The sequence below is a fragment of the Erinaceus europaeus genome, chromosome 15, assembly GCF_950295315.1.
Source record: "Erinaceus europaeus chromosome 15, mEriEur2.1, whole genome shotgun sequence".
Lineage (NCBI taxonomy): Eukaryota > Metazoa > Chordata > Mammalia > Eulipotyphla > Erinaceidae > Erinaceus > Erinaceus europaeus.
Genome location: NC_080176.1, coordinates 51408051 through 51421526, shown reverse-complemented (window position 1 = coordinate 51421526; position 13476 = coordinate 51408051). Strand labels below are relative to the sequence as shown.

The following is a 13476-nucleotide window of genomic DNA, read 5'->3' as shown; positions in this document are numbered from 1 at the left end:
GTGAAATCACTTGGACAACAAATATTCTATTAATATATGCACATGGAAGCTATCGTGTTAAAATATGTGTTTAAAAGTAAGATTAAAACAACTTATTTTGATGTCTCAGAACCATCATCATGAATGTTAACTCCTGTACAGAAGTAAGTAATATCTGGAGACACCTAGGGGAGGAGGACTCTAGATGGCCATGAATTTGCAGTTCCCGCATGTTTTTTTTATTATTATTTTTTATTATTATTAGTTTTCCTCCCATTTTCTTTTCAACTTCAATGCTCTCATTGTAGCTCCATTTATTTTTTATTTCCACACCTGCAGACCTGCTTCACTGCTTGTGAAATGACGCCCCTACAGGAGCTGGCACCGGGATTTTTACACCAGTCCGTGCACTTAGCCCACTGTGCTACTGCCCAGCCCCTGTAGCTCCATTTCTAACTTCCATCTTTTTTCTGCTTCCAACCTGCAATGGACTTAGATACTAGAAACTAGATAGATAACAAGTTTATTATTCACAAAGCTTCCTCAAGAACTCTCATATAAAGAAGAGTACGCAGAGATGAGATGAAAGTAGGTGAACAGTAAGTACTTCCTATGATCCCAGAAAAGTAAAATGTAGCTATGACTCATTACACCACAGATTAATGTAACCAATAAATGCCTATTGGAATGAAATTAACTCTATGGATACATTTTTATCATTTTACTTTCTACACATTTCTATTATTAATTCTTTTCAGTAGTTAGCATTAATATTTAAGTGTTTTTAAGAAAACAAAATAGTGTAAGAACTATTTCAGACAATGAAACTAACAGTAGTCAAATGTTTCTCTTTTGTAAAAATACATATTTTTAATTTTTATTATTGGATAGAGACAGAGGGAGACATTGAGAGTTGAGGGTGAGGTAGAGAGGGAAAGAGACAGACACCCGCAGCCCTGCTTCACCATTTGTGAAGCTTTCCCCTGGTAGGTGGGGACCAGGGGCTTGAACCTAGGTTCTTGTGCACTGTAGTGCGTGTGCTTAACCAGGTGCGCCACCACCAGGCGCCTAAATGTTTCTTTAAGCATGTTTAGTTTTCTATTGAGTTGTTGGAAAAATTGTGATACATTTTTCCATAGAAGGACACACAACTTTTCCAACAATCCAATATAAAACAAATGGAAAGAAATATTTATTTGTGATTAATAGTGGGTTACAAGATTGTAAGACTACAGTGTATAGTTCCACACCACACCCACCAACAAAGTTATCACCACCTCCCAAAGAGAACCACCATAGCTCTCACAAGTCTTAGAAGCAGTTTGCTTATTTCTGTTTTATTTCAAGTTCAGTCTCTAGATTCCACAAGTGAATGAGACCATCTGCTAGTTGTGGAAAGAGCTATTTAATCTGCCACTATGATTTAAAATGACACCCCAGAGCAGTACAATGAGATTCAAAACCTGCTAAAGTAATATAGTGTCACAAGCAGATAAAATGACCATAAACAGCACCATTTCTGTGGTATTAAAGATAATTATGAAGTTGGTAAAACAGGATACACTGCCAGTGTATATCAATACCAAGTCCAAAGCAAAAGTTAGGTAAATGAGCTGACTTTATCCAAGTGCATAAAATACATTCTGTCATCACAAAATTCAAGTTATAAACATTTTTAAAAAATCCTAGTATTTGTTTGAAATAAAAGGCCAGTTATTCATTGAAGCTGAAGGTGGGCAAAACACTTTGTGGTATTTGTATACCATACTGCCAGAAACACAGTAACCCCCCCACCCCAACCCCCGCACCTACTATCTTCTTCATTTTAAGTTTAGTCTTTCAATTCTACCAAAACCAGGGAGTTTCCTGCCGTTTCACATGAAAACAGGAAAAACTTCCTATGGTAAAGAGAAGCTTCTCTTTTCTTTTGAAACTTACTGTCTCTCTAAGGAACTTTATTTCTGCTGCTCTCCTTTATCCACCCTTCCCATTCCATACCACTCCAAGGTCTACGACAGAGCTTCCGACCATATGCTTCCTGCCCGTGATAAAAGTTTGTTGGTAGATCACAGTAGTTTGGCTCCTATAGCACAGATGTCTAATTAAGTAAAAAGCTATAAATACTTTTGAAGTATCTGCTGCTATTTTAAGCCACCAATTTCTTCTATATCATTCAACAGAATTCTTATGAACTTTTCCTAGTGTGCTTTCAGGGCAGACACTCAGAGGCCTCTACTTATTGTAAGACATTCATCAATAAAGTTCAGATCAGGTACCTTTAAAGTTCTCTTTGCCATGCAGGACAGGAAGTGCCACAGCAGATAAAGTACCACACTCATGTGCATGAAGTCCTGAGTGGGATCCCTGACACTAAATATGCCTGATGCTCTGGTTGTCTTTCTGTACCTCACTTTCTCTTGTTAGTAAGTAAATAAATAACAGAAAAGAAGAGCAAGTCATCTGGCAGTCTGCTTTCTAGGGGAGAGAGATAAGAATTGGGTTCTTTGCATTGGCCACCCCACACATAGAAGTAGTACTAAGATGTTTCCTCTGACACAGAAATTGGCAGATAAAGCTGTGAGCGGACCAATTTCACTCTACTACTGGACGTCTAAACAGTCTAAGAATTTGCATAACTAAATGAAAAGTCATCAGAAATCCAGTGAAGAAAACATGGTGTCATAGAAGGACCTAGTGGGGGTTGAATTGTTTTGTGGAATGATCAAAACGATCAGCTTTCATGTATATGAAAGAACCTGAATCATTCATTTATGATAGATAAATGTATCTGAGGTTAAAATTATAACTCTGTTGTATGTTTCTAAGTTTCATAGTTTTCTGTACTGTAAAATCTTCTCTATTAACCCATGGCAGATTTATGCTAGGAAAGAAGATAAGTACCTGAACAATCTACTTGGAATGAAAACCAGAGGTGTCACTATTTTATAATCAAATCTCTTCTCCTTTCTTTGGTAAGTTCCATAAATACTACCTACCCCTGGCTGGTTCAAAAAACACTCAAACAACTATATCAACTACAATGTGTCAGTTTTTGCTAATGGCCAAACATTCATTCTAATCTTCATTAGTATTCACATAGTAAATGTTCATTCAAGTCAAAGCTTTTCATGCCATGTGTGAGTGAAATAGTTCTTTTTAAAATTTTTTTTAAATCTTTCATTTTTATTTTATTTTATTTATTATTAGATAGAGACAGAGAGAATTTGAGAGGGGAGGTAGAGAGGGAGAGAAACAGAGAGACACCTGGAAGCCCCCCCTTCACCACTTGTGGGTCCCTGCGCACTGTGATGTGTGCGCTTAACCAGGTGCACCACCACCTGGCCCCGAGTTAAACAGTTGTAACTATGCCACATGTCTAGCTCTCTGGCTTCATTTACCTTTTCTTTTCCTCCCTAGTCTGTAGGAGATCAGGGTCAGTTAACTTTTTCTGTAAGAGGCTATCCAGGTCTTTGTTGCAACTATTCAAATACAAGTAATAATTAGTCTATTAGAAAAAAAATTAAGTCATATAAATTTAAACTATCCCATACGCAATTCAATTCATCACTCCATAAGCCACTAACATAAATGAATGGGTGACTTATCTTTATGCCTTTATTTTTCTGGTATTCACAGTGATTTATTGCACCAAGTAAACAATTTCAGAGACAGAGACGGAAAGAGGGGAAGACACCACAGCATCAAAGCTTCCTTCAGTATGGTGGGAGCCAGGTGGTACTTTGCCAGCCCAACATACAATCATTTTTTACACAATTAACACTAGGTTAAAAATGACACTGACAGTAAGAACAATAGTTGCTTTGGGCATGCAGTATTTGTTTAGCTGGCAGGTTCACCACTCTAACTTTAGGGGCAGTTACTTTACGTCAATGCTGCTACATAATCCCCCAAGGGTAAGCAGTTCTACACATCCACAAGAAACCTGAGAAAATGCTTACTTATGTCAGGGACGTAACTCTGCACAGCACAGCACTTGTATCATGAGGTCCTATTTGCCCCATGTTATTGGGAGTTGATGGTTTACATTACAGTTGCTGACACTTAGGTACAATCTCTCTCCCCATAACAGATGTCTGCAAGACCCTCACTCCCCAACCTGGGGTCTTTTCCACCATCATAAACCAGGACTCCAGAGCGCCTCCATCCCATCCCTCTCCCTCCTTCCCCAGAGTCCTTTGCTTTGATGCAATACACCACACCCAGTCCAAGCTTCACCTTGAATTTTCCCCTATGGCTCTTGCTTCTTAGGCTCCTCCTGTAAGTGAGATCATTCAATGTCAGTCCTTCTCTTTCTGGGTTACCTCACTCAACATATTACCTTCAAGATGGAAAGACCCTCCCACATACACACTGTATATGCCAGAGCTGAGCAGTAAGTCTCTCTCACTCTCTCAGGAAAATAAAAAATAAACAACAAAATTTAAAATATTTATGCATATTTTAACTCCATGCCCCTTAAAGTACAACTTCAAAGTTAAAATACTACTTTCATCTTACTGTCTGATAATGAAATTAAATACACACACACACACACACACACACACACACACACAACTCCATGCCCCTCTCCCTGGTTCTAAAGGCAGCAGCAATCTCTTAAATTTGAATGGCGTCATGACTTTTATGTTGCAGTACAGATACTCAGCAACTGCAACTTCTGTAAACTGCAATGGGTTTTTCGATCAACCTTTATACCAGAGTAGATTCCTTGGAATTGTCAAAATTTTGCTAGAAGGAATATCGGAACAGAGGTTTCAAGCTTGATAACAGTGGAACAAAATTTAATAAAGTTCTAACACTACATTTTAATGCTCAGGTTTCTTATTGTCTCTTTTGGTTGACAAATATGTGCTGTGCAGTGGAATAGCAGCAGCAGCACAGCTGGGTGGCCATATTAAGCACACAGGCAGCAGCAGCACATGCTGGTAAGTGCCGCGCTGACAGCTTACAAATGGTGGCCCATGCAGATGGATTCCCTGTTATAAATTAGAACAATTATTTCTCTGGAATTTACATTTTCTTCTTGGACACTTTTCCAGAGACAAAACTTTCTGCACGTTAAAAAAAGAGAACTTTTCGAAAAGGATATCTTCCCTTTCTTTGATGATCAGTTCATTCTGTTCTTCCAACTGTCTGATCTTCTTCTCAAACGATTCCTGTTCAGCTTTGAGTCGTTCTTCTGTCACCTCCTTTTCCTCACTTACTCTGGAAGAAATACAAAAAGTAAAAAGAAAATGCCTATGAGAATAAAATAAACTATGTGCCTACGGCTATGGTTTGCCCAAAGTAGATTTCTTCCCAATGTATACAGAATATTTTTTCAGAGATATTCCATGTTTTATTTTTAAAGTTACCCTTCAAAAGGTAATATTTGATACATTCTTAACAATGAAATATACATTTCATTTGCATATCAAACTAATCATCAGGAACATCTTAAATATTTAAAGTCAGAATATAGGTTGCCAGTTATAATCCAGGACAGAAAAAAAAAGCAAAAATGTAAAACAGGTATCATTACTTTCACAAATTTATTTTTATTTAGACCTTACTCATACATGTAACTTAAATCCTGTCAATGGCTCTTAATATTTCATTAAATATAAGAGTACATAATCAATTTAACTTTTTCTTTGTACTGATGTTTTGTATTCCTAGGTATCATGTAAATAAGTGCACTGGTATAGAAAAATGACATTAACATGATAAAGGATTTGTACTACACTTACTTGTAGTACAAAAGAATTATAAAGTGAAAAACATTAACCTAGATGATTATTATCCACTAGTACTTAAATCTGAAAAAATAGAATTCTAGTCCAAAAGGTATTCCTACGCAGAAGGGGGTATTTTCTGATAAGTGAACAGAGGGGAAAAAAAAATCTTTAAGATAATAATAACATAACCAGAACCTGTGAGATAGCTCATCTGGATAGTGACCTACTAGCACTGCAAGGCTACACCACACACACACCCCCAGGCTCCCACCACACAAGAGGAGACTGAGTGCTGTAGCACCATTCCTGCTCTCCTGTCTACTCTTCTACCAAAAGAAAGGTCAGCTATGTGAAGCCAGTGACCACAGGGAAAAAAAAAAGAAGAAAAAAAATTAGAGTCTAGGAGATAACAACCCCCTTAGCACAACAGTCTATGGCAGGAGAGGTCCGGATTCAATCCTGGGCACCACCATAATGCAGTGCTCTAGTGAAAAACGGCATTAAATTTTATCTAAATATGGTAACTGCTTTTCATCCTGCTTTACACACAAGATGCTTGATAGAAATTTCTCTTTGGTTGGTATTTATTCCTCTGAAGAGAATACAACACATCTGGCCTACAAAATCAACCATGATATATATGAGACAAGAAATTCAAACCTTTGTTCCTTTATTTATTTATTTTTTAAGATCCTAAATTTACATTCTCCTACTCAGGGCAATTTCTGTATGCCATAAGATCTATACTCTTTCCTTTATTGCTAGTTTTCTGGTAGAGATATTCATATAAGTGAAACAATGTGATTAAAATTAGAATTTTTTAAAATATTTATTTTCTTTTTTGTTGCTGAGGACAGACTGCCACAACAACACTTTTTGTTGCCCTTGTTATTTTATTGTTGTTGTAGTTATTATTGTCGTTGATATTGTCATTGATGGATAGGACAGAGAGAAATGGAGAGAGGAGGGGAAGATAGTGAGGGGGACAGAAAGAGAGACACCTGCAGATCTGCTTCACCGCCTGTAAAGCAACTCCCCTGCAGGTGGGGAGCCGGGGGCTTGAACCAGATCCTTATGCTGGCCCTTGCGCCTTGTGCCACCTGCACTTAACCCCCTGTGCTACCGCCTGACTCCCAAAATTAGAATTTTTAATGCGTTAGAGTCAATTGGGAACAGAGAAGACAGCATAATAGTTCTGCAGAAAACTTTCATGTCTGAGGCTCTAAGGTCTCTAGTTCAATCCTTAGTACCACCATAAGCCAGAGCTGAGCAGTGCTCTGGTCAGTCTGTCTCTCTCTCCCCCTCTCTCTATCTCTCATTTCATCTTTCTGCATCTCTCTTTCATTAGAAGTAAATTAAAAAATAAAATATAAAAAACTTCAATTTTATCTTTCTTCTAAATAATGTGAGAAAGTGAAAATAGACTGTAATGTATAAAAAAAAAAAGTTTATTTCTTTTTGTTCATGACATTCGAGTAATTTCCCCAGCTCCTACTATTTACATTTACTAACTAGCCTCACAAATGGGACTCAGATTCTCTTTTTTAAAAAGACAGTAATCTCAGGTCGGGTGGTGACACGCCTGACAGAGTGCACATGTTACAAAGTGTAAGGACCTGGGTTTGAGCCCCAAGTCCCCACCTGGAGGGGGAAAGCTTTGCAAGTGTTGAAACAGGGCTGCAGGTGTCTCTCTCTGTATTTCTATCACCCTCCTCCCTCTTGATTTCTGACTGCCTCTATCCAATAAAAAAGAGAACCAAAAAACTAAATAAAAAAAAATAAAGATAGTAATCTCCAAAACTGTTACAAGGAATCAGGACAACAAAACAATGAAGAAATACACATAGAAGAGAGACAACAGGAGCACAGAACTCTGGTGGTGTGAAATATACCTGCATATTTATAATACTGTAGATTACCATGAAACCACTAAAGACCCTTTTATTCTTTTCCTCCAGGGTTATCACTGGGGCTCAGTGCCTGCATTACATTGAAAATGGATTCCAGAAGAATTTAAAGACGGGTGCTGTCTTTGTTGATCTCACAGCAGCCTATGACACGGTCTGGCACCGTGGTCTCTTAGTCAAGATCTCAAGATGCCTGCCTCCATGGGTGGCCAACACTATAGCGTTTCTTCTCCAAAACAGAAGATTCCAGGTGCATCTGGGTGAGAAGTCTAGCAGATGGAGACTTGTCTCAAGTGGCCTCCCCCAGGGCTCTGTTCTGGCTCCTACACTATTTAATATTTACATCAATGACCTCCCAGAAACTTCTTCAAGGAAGTTCATCTACGCCGATGACATCTGCTGTGCAACTGAGGCATCCAAGTTCGACATCCTCGAGGAAACACTCACGAAAGACATGTCTCTGATATCTGATTACTGTAAAAAATGGCGACTAATCCCTAGCACTGCAAAAAAGGTATCATCTGTTTTCCATCTACACCATGCCTCGGCCTCGCATGAGCTTAATGTGCAGCTTGGCGATACAAGAATCCGTCATGAAGCCCAGCCAGTCTATCTTGGCATTACTCTCGATCGCACTCGGTCATTTCACAAACATCTCATAAAAACTGCAGCAAAGGTGGGCGCGAGGAATAACATCATTGCAAGACTGGCCAGCTCCTCATGGGGCGCGAGTGCTTCCACACTATGATCATCATCTCTGGCATTATGCTATTCCACTGCAGAATACTGTGCCCCAGTATGGTTCCGTAGCCCCCATGTCCACTTGGTCGATTCCAAATTATCCTCCATGAGGATAATTTCTGGAACCATTCGTTCCACCCCGGTTCCATGGCTGCCAGTTCTTAGCAACATCGCCCCGCCAGATAGTCGTCGGGATGCGGCATCATCTAAGTTCATTTCCCACGTCTACGCTCAACCGGACCTGCCAATATACGCGGATATCTTCGCCCACCCTGTCCAACGCTTGATGTCTCGTCACCCAATCTGGTCCCCTATGCCTACACTGAACTTCTCTGTTCCAGTCTCTTGGAAACAGAGTTGACAGTCAGCTGAGGTAAAGAACAAACACCTCATCACAGACCCCTGCAAGCGTCAACCCGGCTTTGACCTAGCACGTTATGATTGGGCCCTCCTCAATCGATATCGAACAGGCCATGGCCGGTGCGCCGCTATGTTCCATCGCTGGGGAGCCAGAGACGACCCGAATTGCCCCTGCGGCTACAGACAGACTATGACCCACATAGTCAACGACTGCCACCTCTCCAGATTCAAAGGAGGTCTCGAAACTTTACATTAGGCTCAACCTGACGCTGTTGACTGGCTACGGAAGAAGGGCAAACGCTAGTAGAAGAAGTGCCTGCACCATGAACCCACTACTCGTGGAGGCTATTTTTTTTCCCTTTAGTTGCCCTAGTTGTTTTATCGTTGTTGTAGTTATTATTATTATTGTCATTGTTGCTGGATAGGATAGAGAGAAATGGAGAGAGGAAGGGAAGACAGAGAAGGGGAGAGAAAGACACCTCCAGACCTGCTTCACCACCTGTGAAACAACCCCCCTGCAGGTGGGGTGCCGGGGCTAAAACTGGGATCCTTAAGCTAGTCCTTGCACTTTGAACCAAGTGTACTTAACCCGCTGTGCTACCACCCCTTCCCCATTAAAGACCTTTTTAAAAGAAGAGCATTTATATTCTAGTATCAGGTCATTTGTCTCCCTTTCTGCCATCTCTTTACAAAGCACTCCTTCCGTTTGTCATTACTTTTCATCACAATTAACACTAAAAATATTTTTTAAGTAATTCCATACTGCCTCTAAGTTTTTTCTAAAATTGTCGAACATTTCATGATCCATCTATTGAGTGGTCAGAAAAGTTATGAAATATTTTTTGCATAGAAAAACATAGAAAGTCATGGCTTTTCCAACAATGCAATATCAACTAGTTGATCTTTCTCTGGCATTTCCCCCTTAGCATGTCCTTGTGAAAACATACATAGTGCCATATGAATATAATAATCTCTCTTGTGGCCTTGCTGAATCTATTTAGAATTATGTTTAGGACATGAAATATGTACATTGGTGTATATGTATTATAGCTTTCCATCTTTTCATTTTTCTTTTTTGCCCACAGGCTCTAATATATATTGATTATGCTCTTCCATAGTTGACGTCTTATATACTCTTACAATGGATTCTTATCACTTAGGCCTGTACTAGGTTGTGGGGACAGAGGAACCCTTTTACATTGCTGGTGGGAATGTAAATTGGTACAGCCTGTTGGTATGCATGAGACCCTGGTCGTCTGTTACCCGCCCGTGAAGCCAGCCGGCGAAAACAACATAACACAGTGAAAACAACAACAGCCTCTGTGGAGAGCAGTCTGGAAAACTCTCAGAAGGCTAGGCATGGACCTTCCATATGATCCAGTAATTCCTCTACTGGGGTTATACCCCAAGGACTCCATAACACCCAACCAAAAAGAGGTGTGTACTCCTATTTTCATAGCAGCACAATTCATAACAGCTAAAACCTGGAAGCAACCCAGGTGCCCAACAACAGATGAGTGGCTGAGAAAGCTGTGGTATATATACACAATGGAATACTATGCAGCTATCAAGAACAATGAACCCACCTTCTCTGACCCATCTTGGACAGAGCTAGAAGGAATGATGTTAAGTGAGCTAAGTCAGAAAGACAAAGATGAGTATGGGATGATCCCACTCATCAACAGAAGTTGAGAAAGAAGATCTGAAAGGGAAACTAAAAGCAGGACCTGACCAAATTGTAAGTAGGGCACCAAAGTAAAAACCCTGTGGTGAGGGGTAGACATGCAGCTTCCTGGGCCAGTGGGGGGTGGGAGTGGGTGGGAGGGATGGGTCATAGTCTTTTGGTGGTGGCAATGGTGTTTATGTACACTCCTAGTAAAATGTAGTCATATAAATCACTAGTTAATTAATATGAGAGGGGGAAAATTAATTGTATGTCTCGAAGTTTTTTAAAACACAGACTGAATCTTTTTAATATATAGGATGTGTAATTGATATGCAGACTCTCTCAAAAGCCTAGACCAAGTAGATCAGAAGCAACCAATAGCACAGCTATATACAAAATACTGGGTACTGTACAGCAAACACTAACAAAAGGACTTTTCAAAGTTAACCCAATTACCAAATAATGTGATGATAACATTAACTATCCATTGTCTTTTGGAAACCTAAGACAGCAGGAAACTCCTCTACTTCCCCCAGTCCTGGAACCCTTGGATAGGGCCCACTTTCCCGTATGCCTCTCCCAATCCATATCAAATAATATTGCATCTGCTGAACACAACCTAATCAATGCAACGATGGCCACCTCAACATGCTTCAATTCAGACTGTGTCCAGAGACTTCATGTGTGGAATGACAACCCTTCAGCTTCATTACCTTTCCTTTCATAGTATACTTTAATTCCATCTCAGCTGGTTCACTTTCTAACAAAGTCCCAAAACCTAGAAATACACCAGTTTCTGTGAGAGAGAGCATATGTTCACACATATCCATAAATTACTGCAAAATATATACCTGAAAGCAGAAGTACACTAGAGTTTGCAGTGAGTATCCCCCTAACACTTCCTCTCCACTATTCCATGATTGCTCAACAATTTGTTTGGCTTTGTATGTTAACTCTCTTTTCAGTCACCAGGTTCCAGATGTCATCAGGATGCCGGCCAGGCTTCCCTGGACTGAAGACCCCACCAATGTGTTCTGGAGCTCCGCGTCCCCAGAGACCCACCCTACTAGGGAAAGAGAGAGGCAGACTGGGAGTACGGACTGACCAGTCAACGCCCATGTTCAGCAGGGAAGCAATTACAGAAGCCAGACCTTCCACCTTCTACAACCTACAATGTCCCTGGGTCCATGCTCCCAGAGGGATAGAGGGTGGGAAGGCTATCAGGGGAGGGGGTGGGATATGGAGATTGGGTGGTGGGAATTGTGTGGAATTGTACCCCTCTTATTCTATGGTTTTGTTAATTTATCCTTTCTTAAATAAAAAAAGAAAAGAAAAGAAAGTCTTTCTAAAGTAACTTAATTCAGCAATCTTGAACAGAAAGAATCTCTCTATCCCACTGTATCCAAGAAAGATCAATTAATATTGCACTTATCTTTCTGCAAACCTAAATCAATGCTGGACACCTCAGAGGGAAACTCCATCATATACGTCACCACTAAGCAATCTCTCCCAGAAGGTAAATAATTCATAATATTCCTAATTTATTTTTGTGGTTTCTATTTTCTATTAGCCTGTAAATTCTGATTTGTATTCTACTAGTAGTATATTTAATATAATGAAAATAGTCCCGGAGCATATTATACAGATTATTAAAAATTCATACCAGGCTTTTATACCTGTTTGTTTTCTTGCCAAATGGTACAAAATTGTTTTTTCACATTCAGGTTAAATTCACCTATTAACCATGGATTTGTTTTTCCAAATTAGGCTTGCCTGGAAAGTCCCTCTCTGAATTGAATTTCTATTTTTTTTTTAAATCACTAGGCATATGACTTTCTTTCTTTTATAAACTATTTTGTTCTGTTTCAATAAATCCACTTGCATAACCTATTGTGCTAAATCTAAATTTTGTTTTTAATCTTTGATGAACATTTATTCGTCTTTATAAATATAAAGCACCTTAGAGGTCTGACTTTTTAACTCATTCATACACAACAAGTATAAAGGCATCACCTACAAAGGCCTCACAGTTGGATCCCCATGGATCCCTCCAACATACAGTGAGTCACATAGAGTTTTCCCACTAACACGACTAAAGTCATGGCCATGTTGTGGTTTTATTTATTTATTTATTTATTTTCTTTCCTCCAGGGTTATTGCTGGGCTTGGTGTCTGCACCATGAATCCACCACCACCACTCCTGGAGGCCATTTTTTCCCCCTTTTGTTGCCCTTGTTGTTGTAGCCTCCTTGTGGTTACTATTATTGCCATTGTTGATGTTGTTTGTTGTTGGATAGAACAGAAAGAAATGGAGAGAGAAGGGGAAGACAGAGAGGGGGAGAGAAAGATAGACACCTGCAGACCCGCTCTTCACCACCTGTGAAGCAACTCCCCTGCAGGTGGGGAGCCGGGGGCTCGAACCGGGATCCTTACGCAGGTCCTTGCGCTTTGCGACACATGTGCTTAACCCACTGAGCCACCGCCCTACCCCCTTGTGGTTTTATTTTTAAAAGTTATTTTTTAAGTATGCTTTTTGCCTCACAGGTACTATTTTAAAAGGAACCAGAGTCATCACTTTGGCTTGATTTTACATTTCACTATGTAACTCAAAAACATGCTGCTTGTTCTGCACATTGTGCTAAGAGCTACTGAGTATTATCATACCTTTTTGAAACTATGCCTATAAATGGTTAGTGTTAGGTGTCAACACTTATCTTTCAGTGACTCGGCACTCCAAAATAGTATCTGCGAATCTGCATAGCAACTAACACTTTACGCTACACATGCCCTAGAGACACAGTTTGAGCCCATCTAGCTTTCCTAAATTATCGAAACCTTTCTCCATCCTACTTGAATGTTAAGGGAAATACCTATAAATAGCCACAGCTGGACAACCCAACTGTCCATTAGCAGATCAATAGGTAAATAAATGAAGGTACAAGCTTCCATACATGCCAAATCGTATCTTGCGAACGTTTACCATACGGCCTCTTCAACCTTCTACGACTCCATTACTATTGGATCTATTCAGCTCTTCAACGTATATAAGCCTCCCAGTGCCTTGTGGGATAATGAGGTCCTGCCT

General features: G+C 39.8%; 1 protein-coding gene across 4 annotated transcripts in view; it reads right to left on the bottom strand.

Annotated features, from left to right (window-relative positions):
• KIAA1328 (KIAA1328 ortholog) overlaps positions 1 to 13476 on the bottom strand; it is a 295446-nt gene that overhangs the window by 262825 nt on the left and 19145 nt on the right. For all 4 annotated transcript variants that reach the window (XM_060173759.1, XM_060173756.1, XM_060173757.1 and 1 more), the window contains exon 5: positions 5090 to 5205. In XM_060173759.1, the coding sequence (XP_060029742.1) occupies positions 5090 to 5205 (116 nt within the window). The remainder of the gene's footprint in view (positions 1 to 5089; positions 5206 to 13476) is intronic.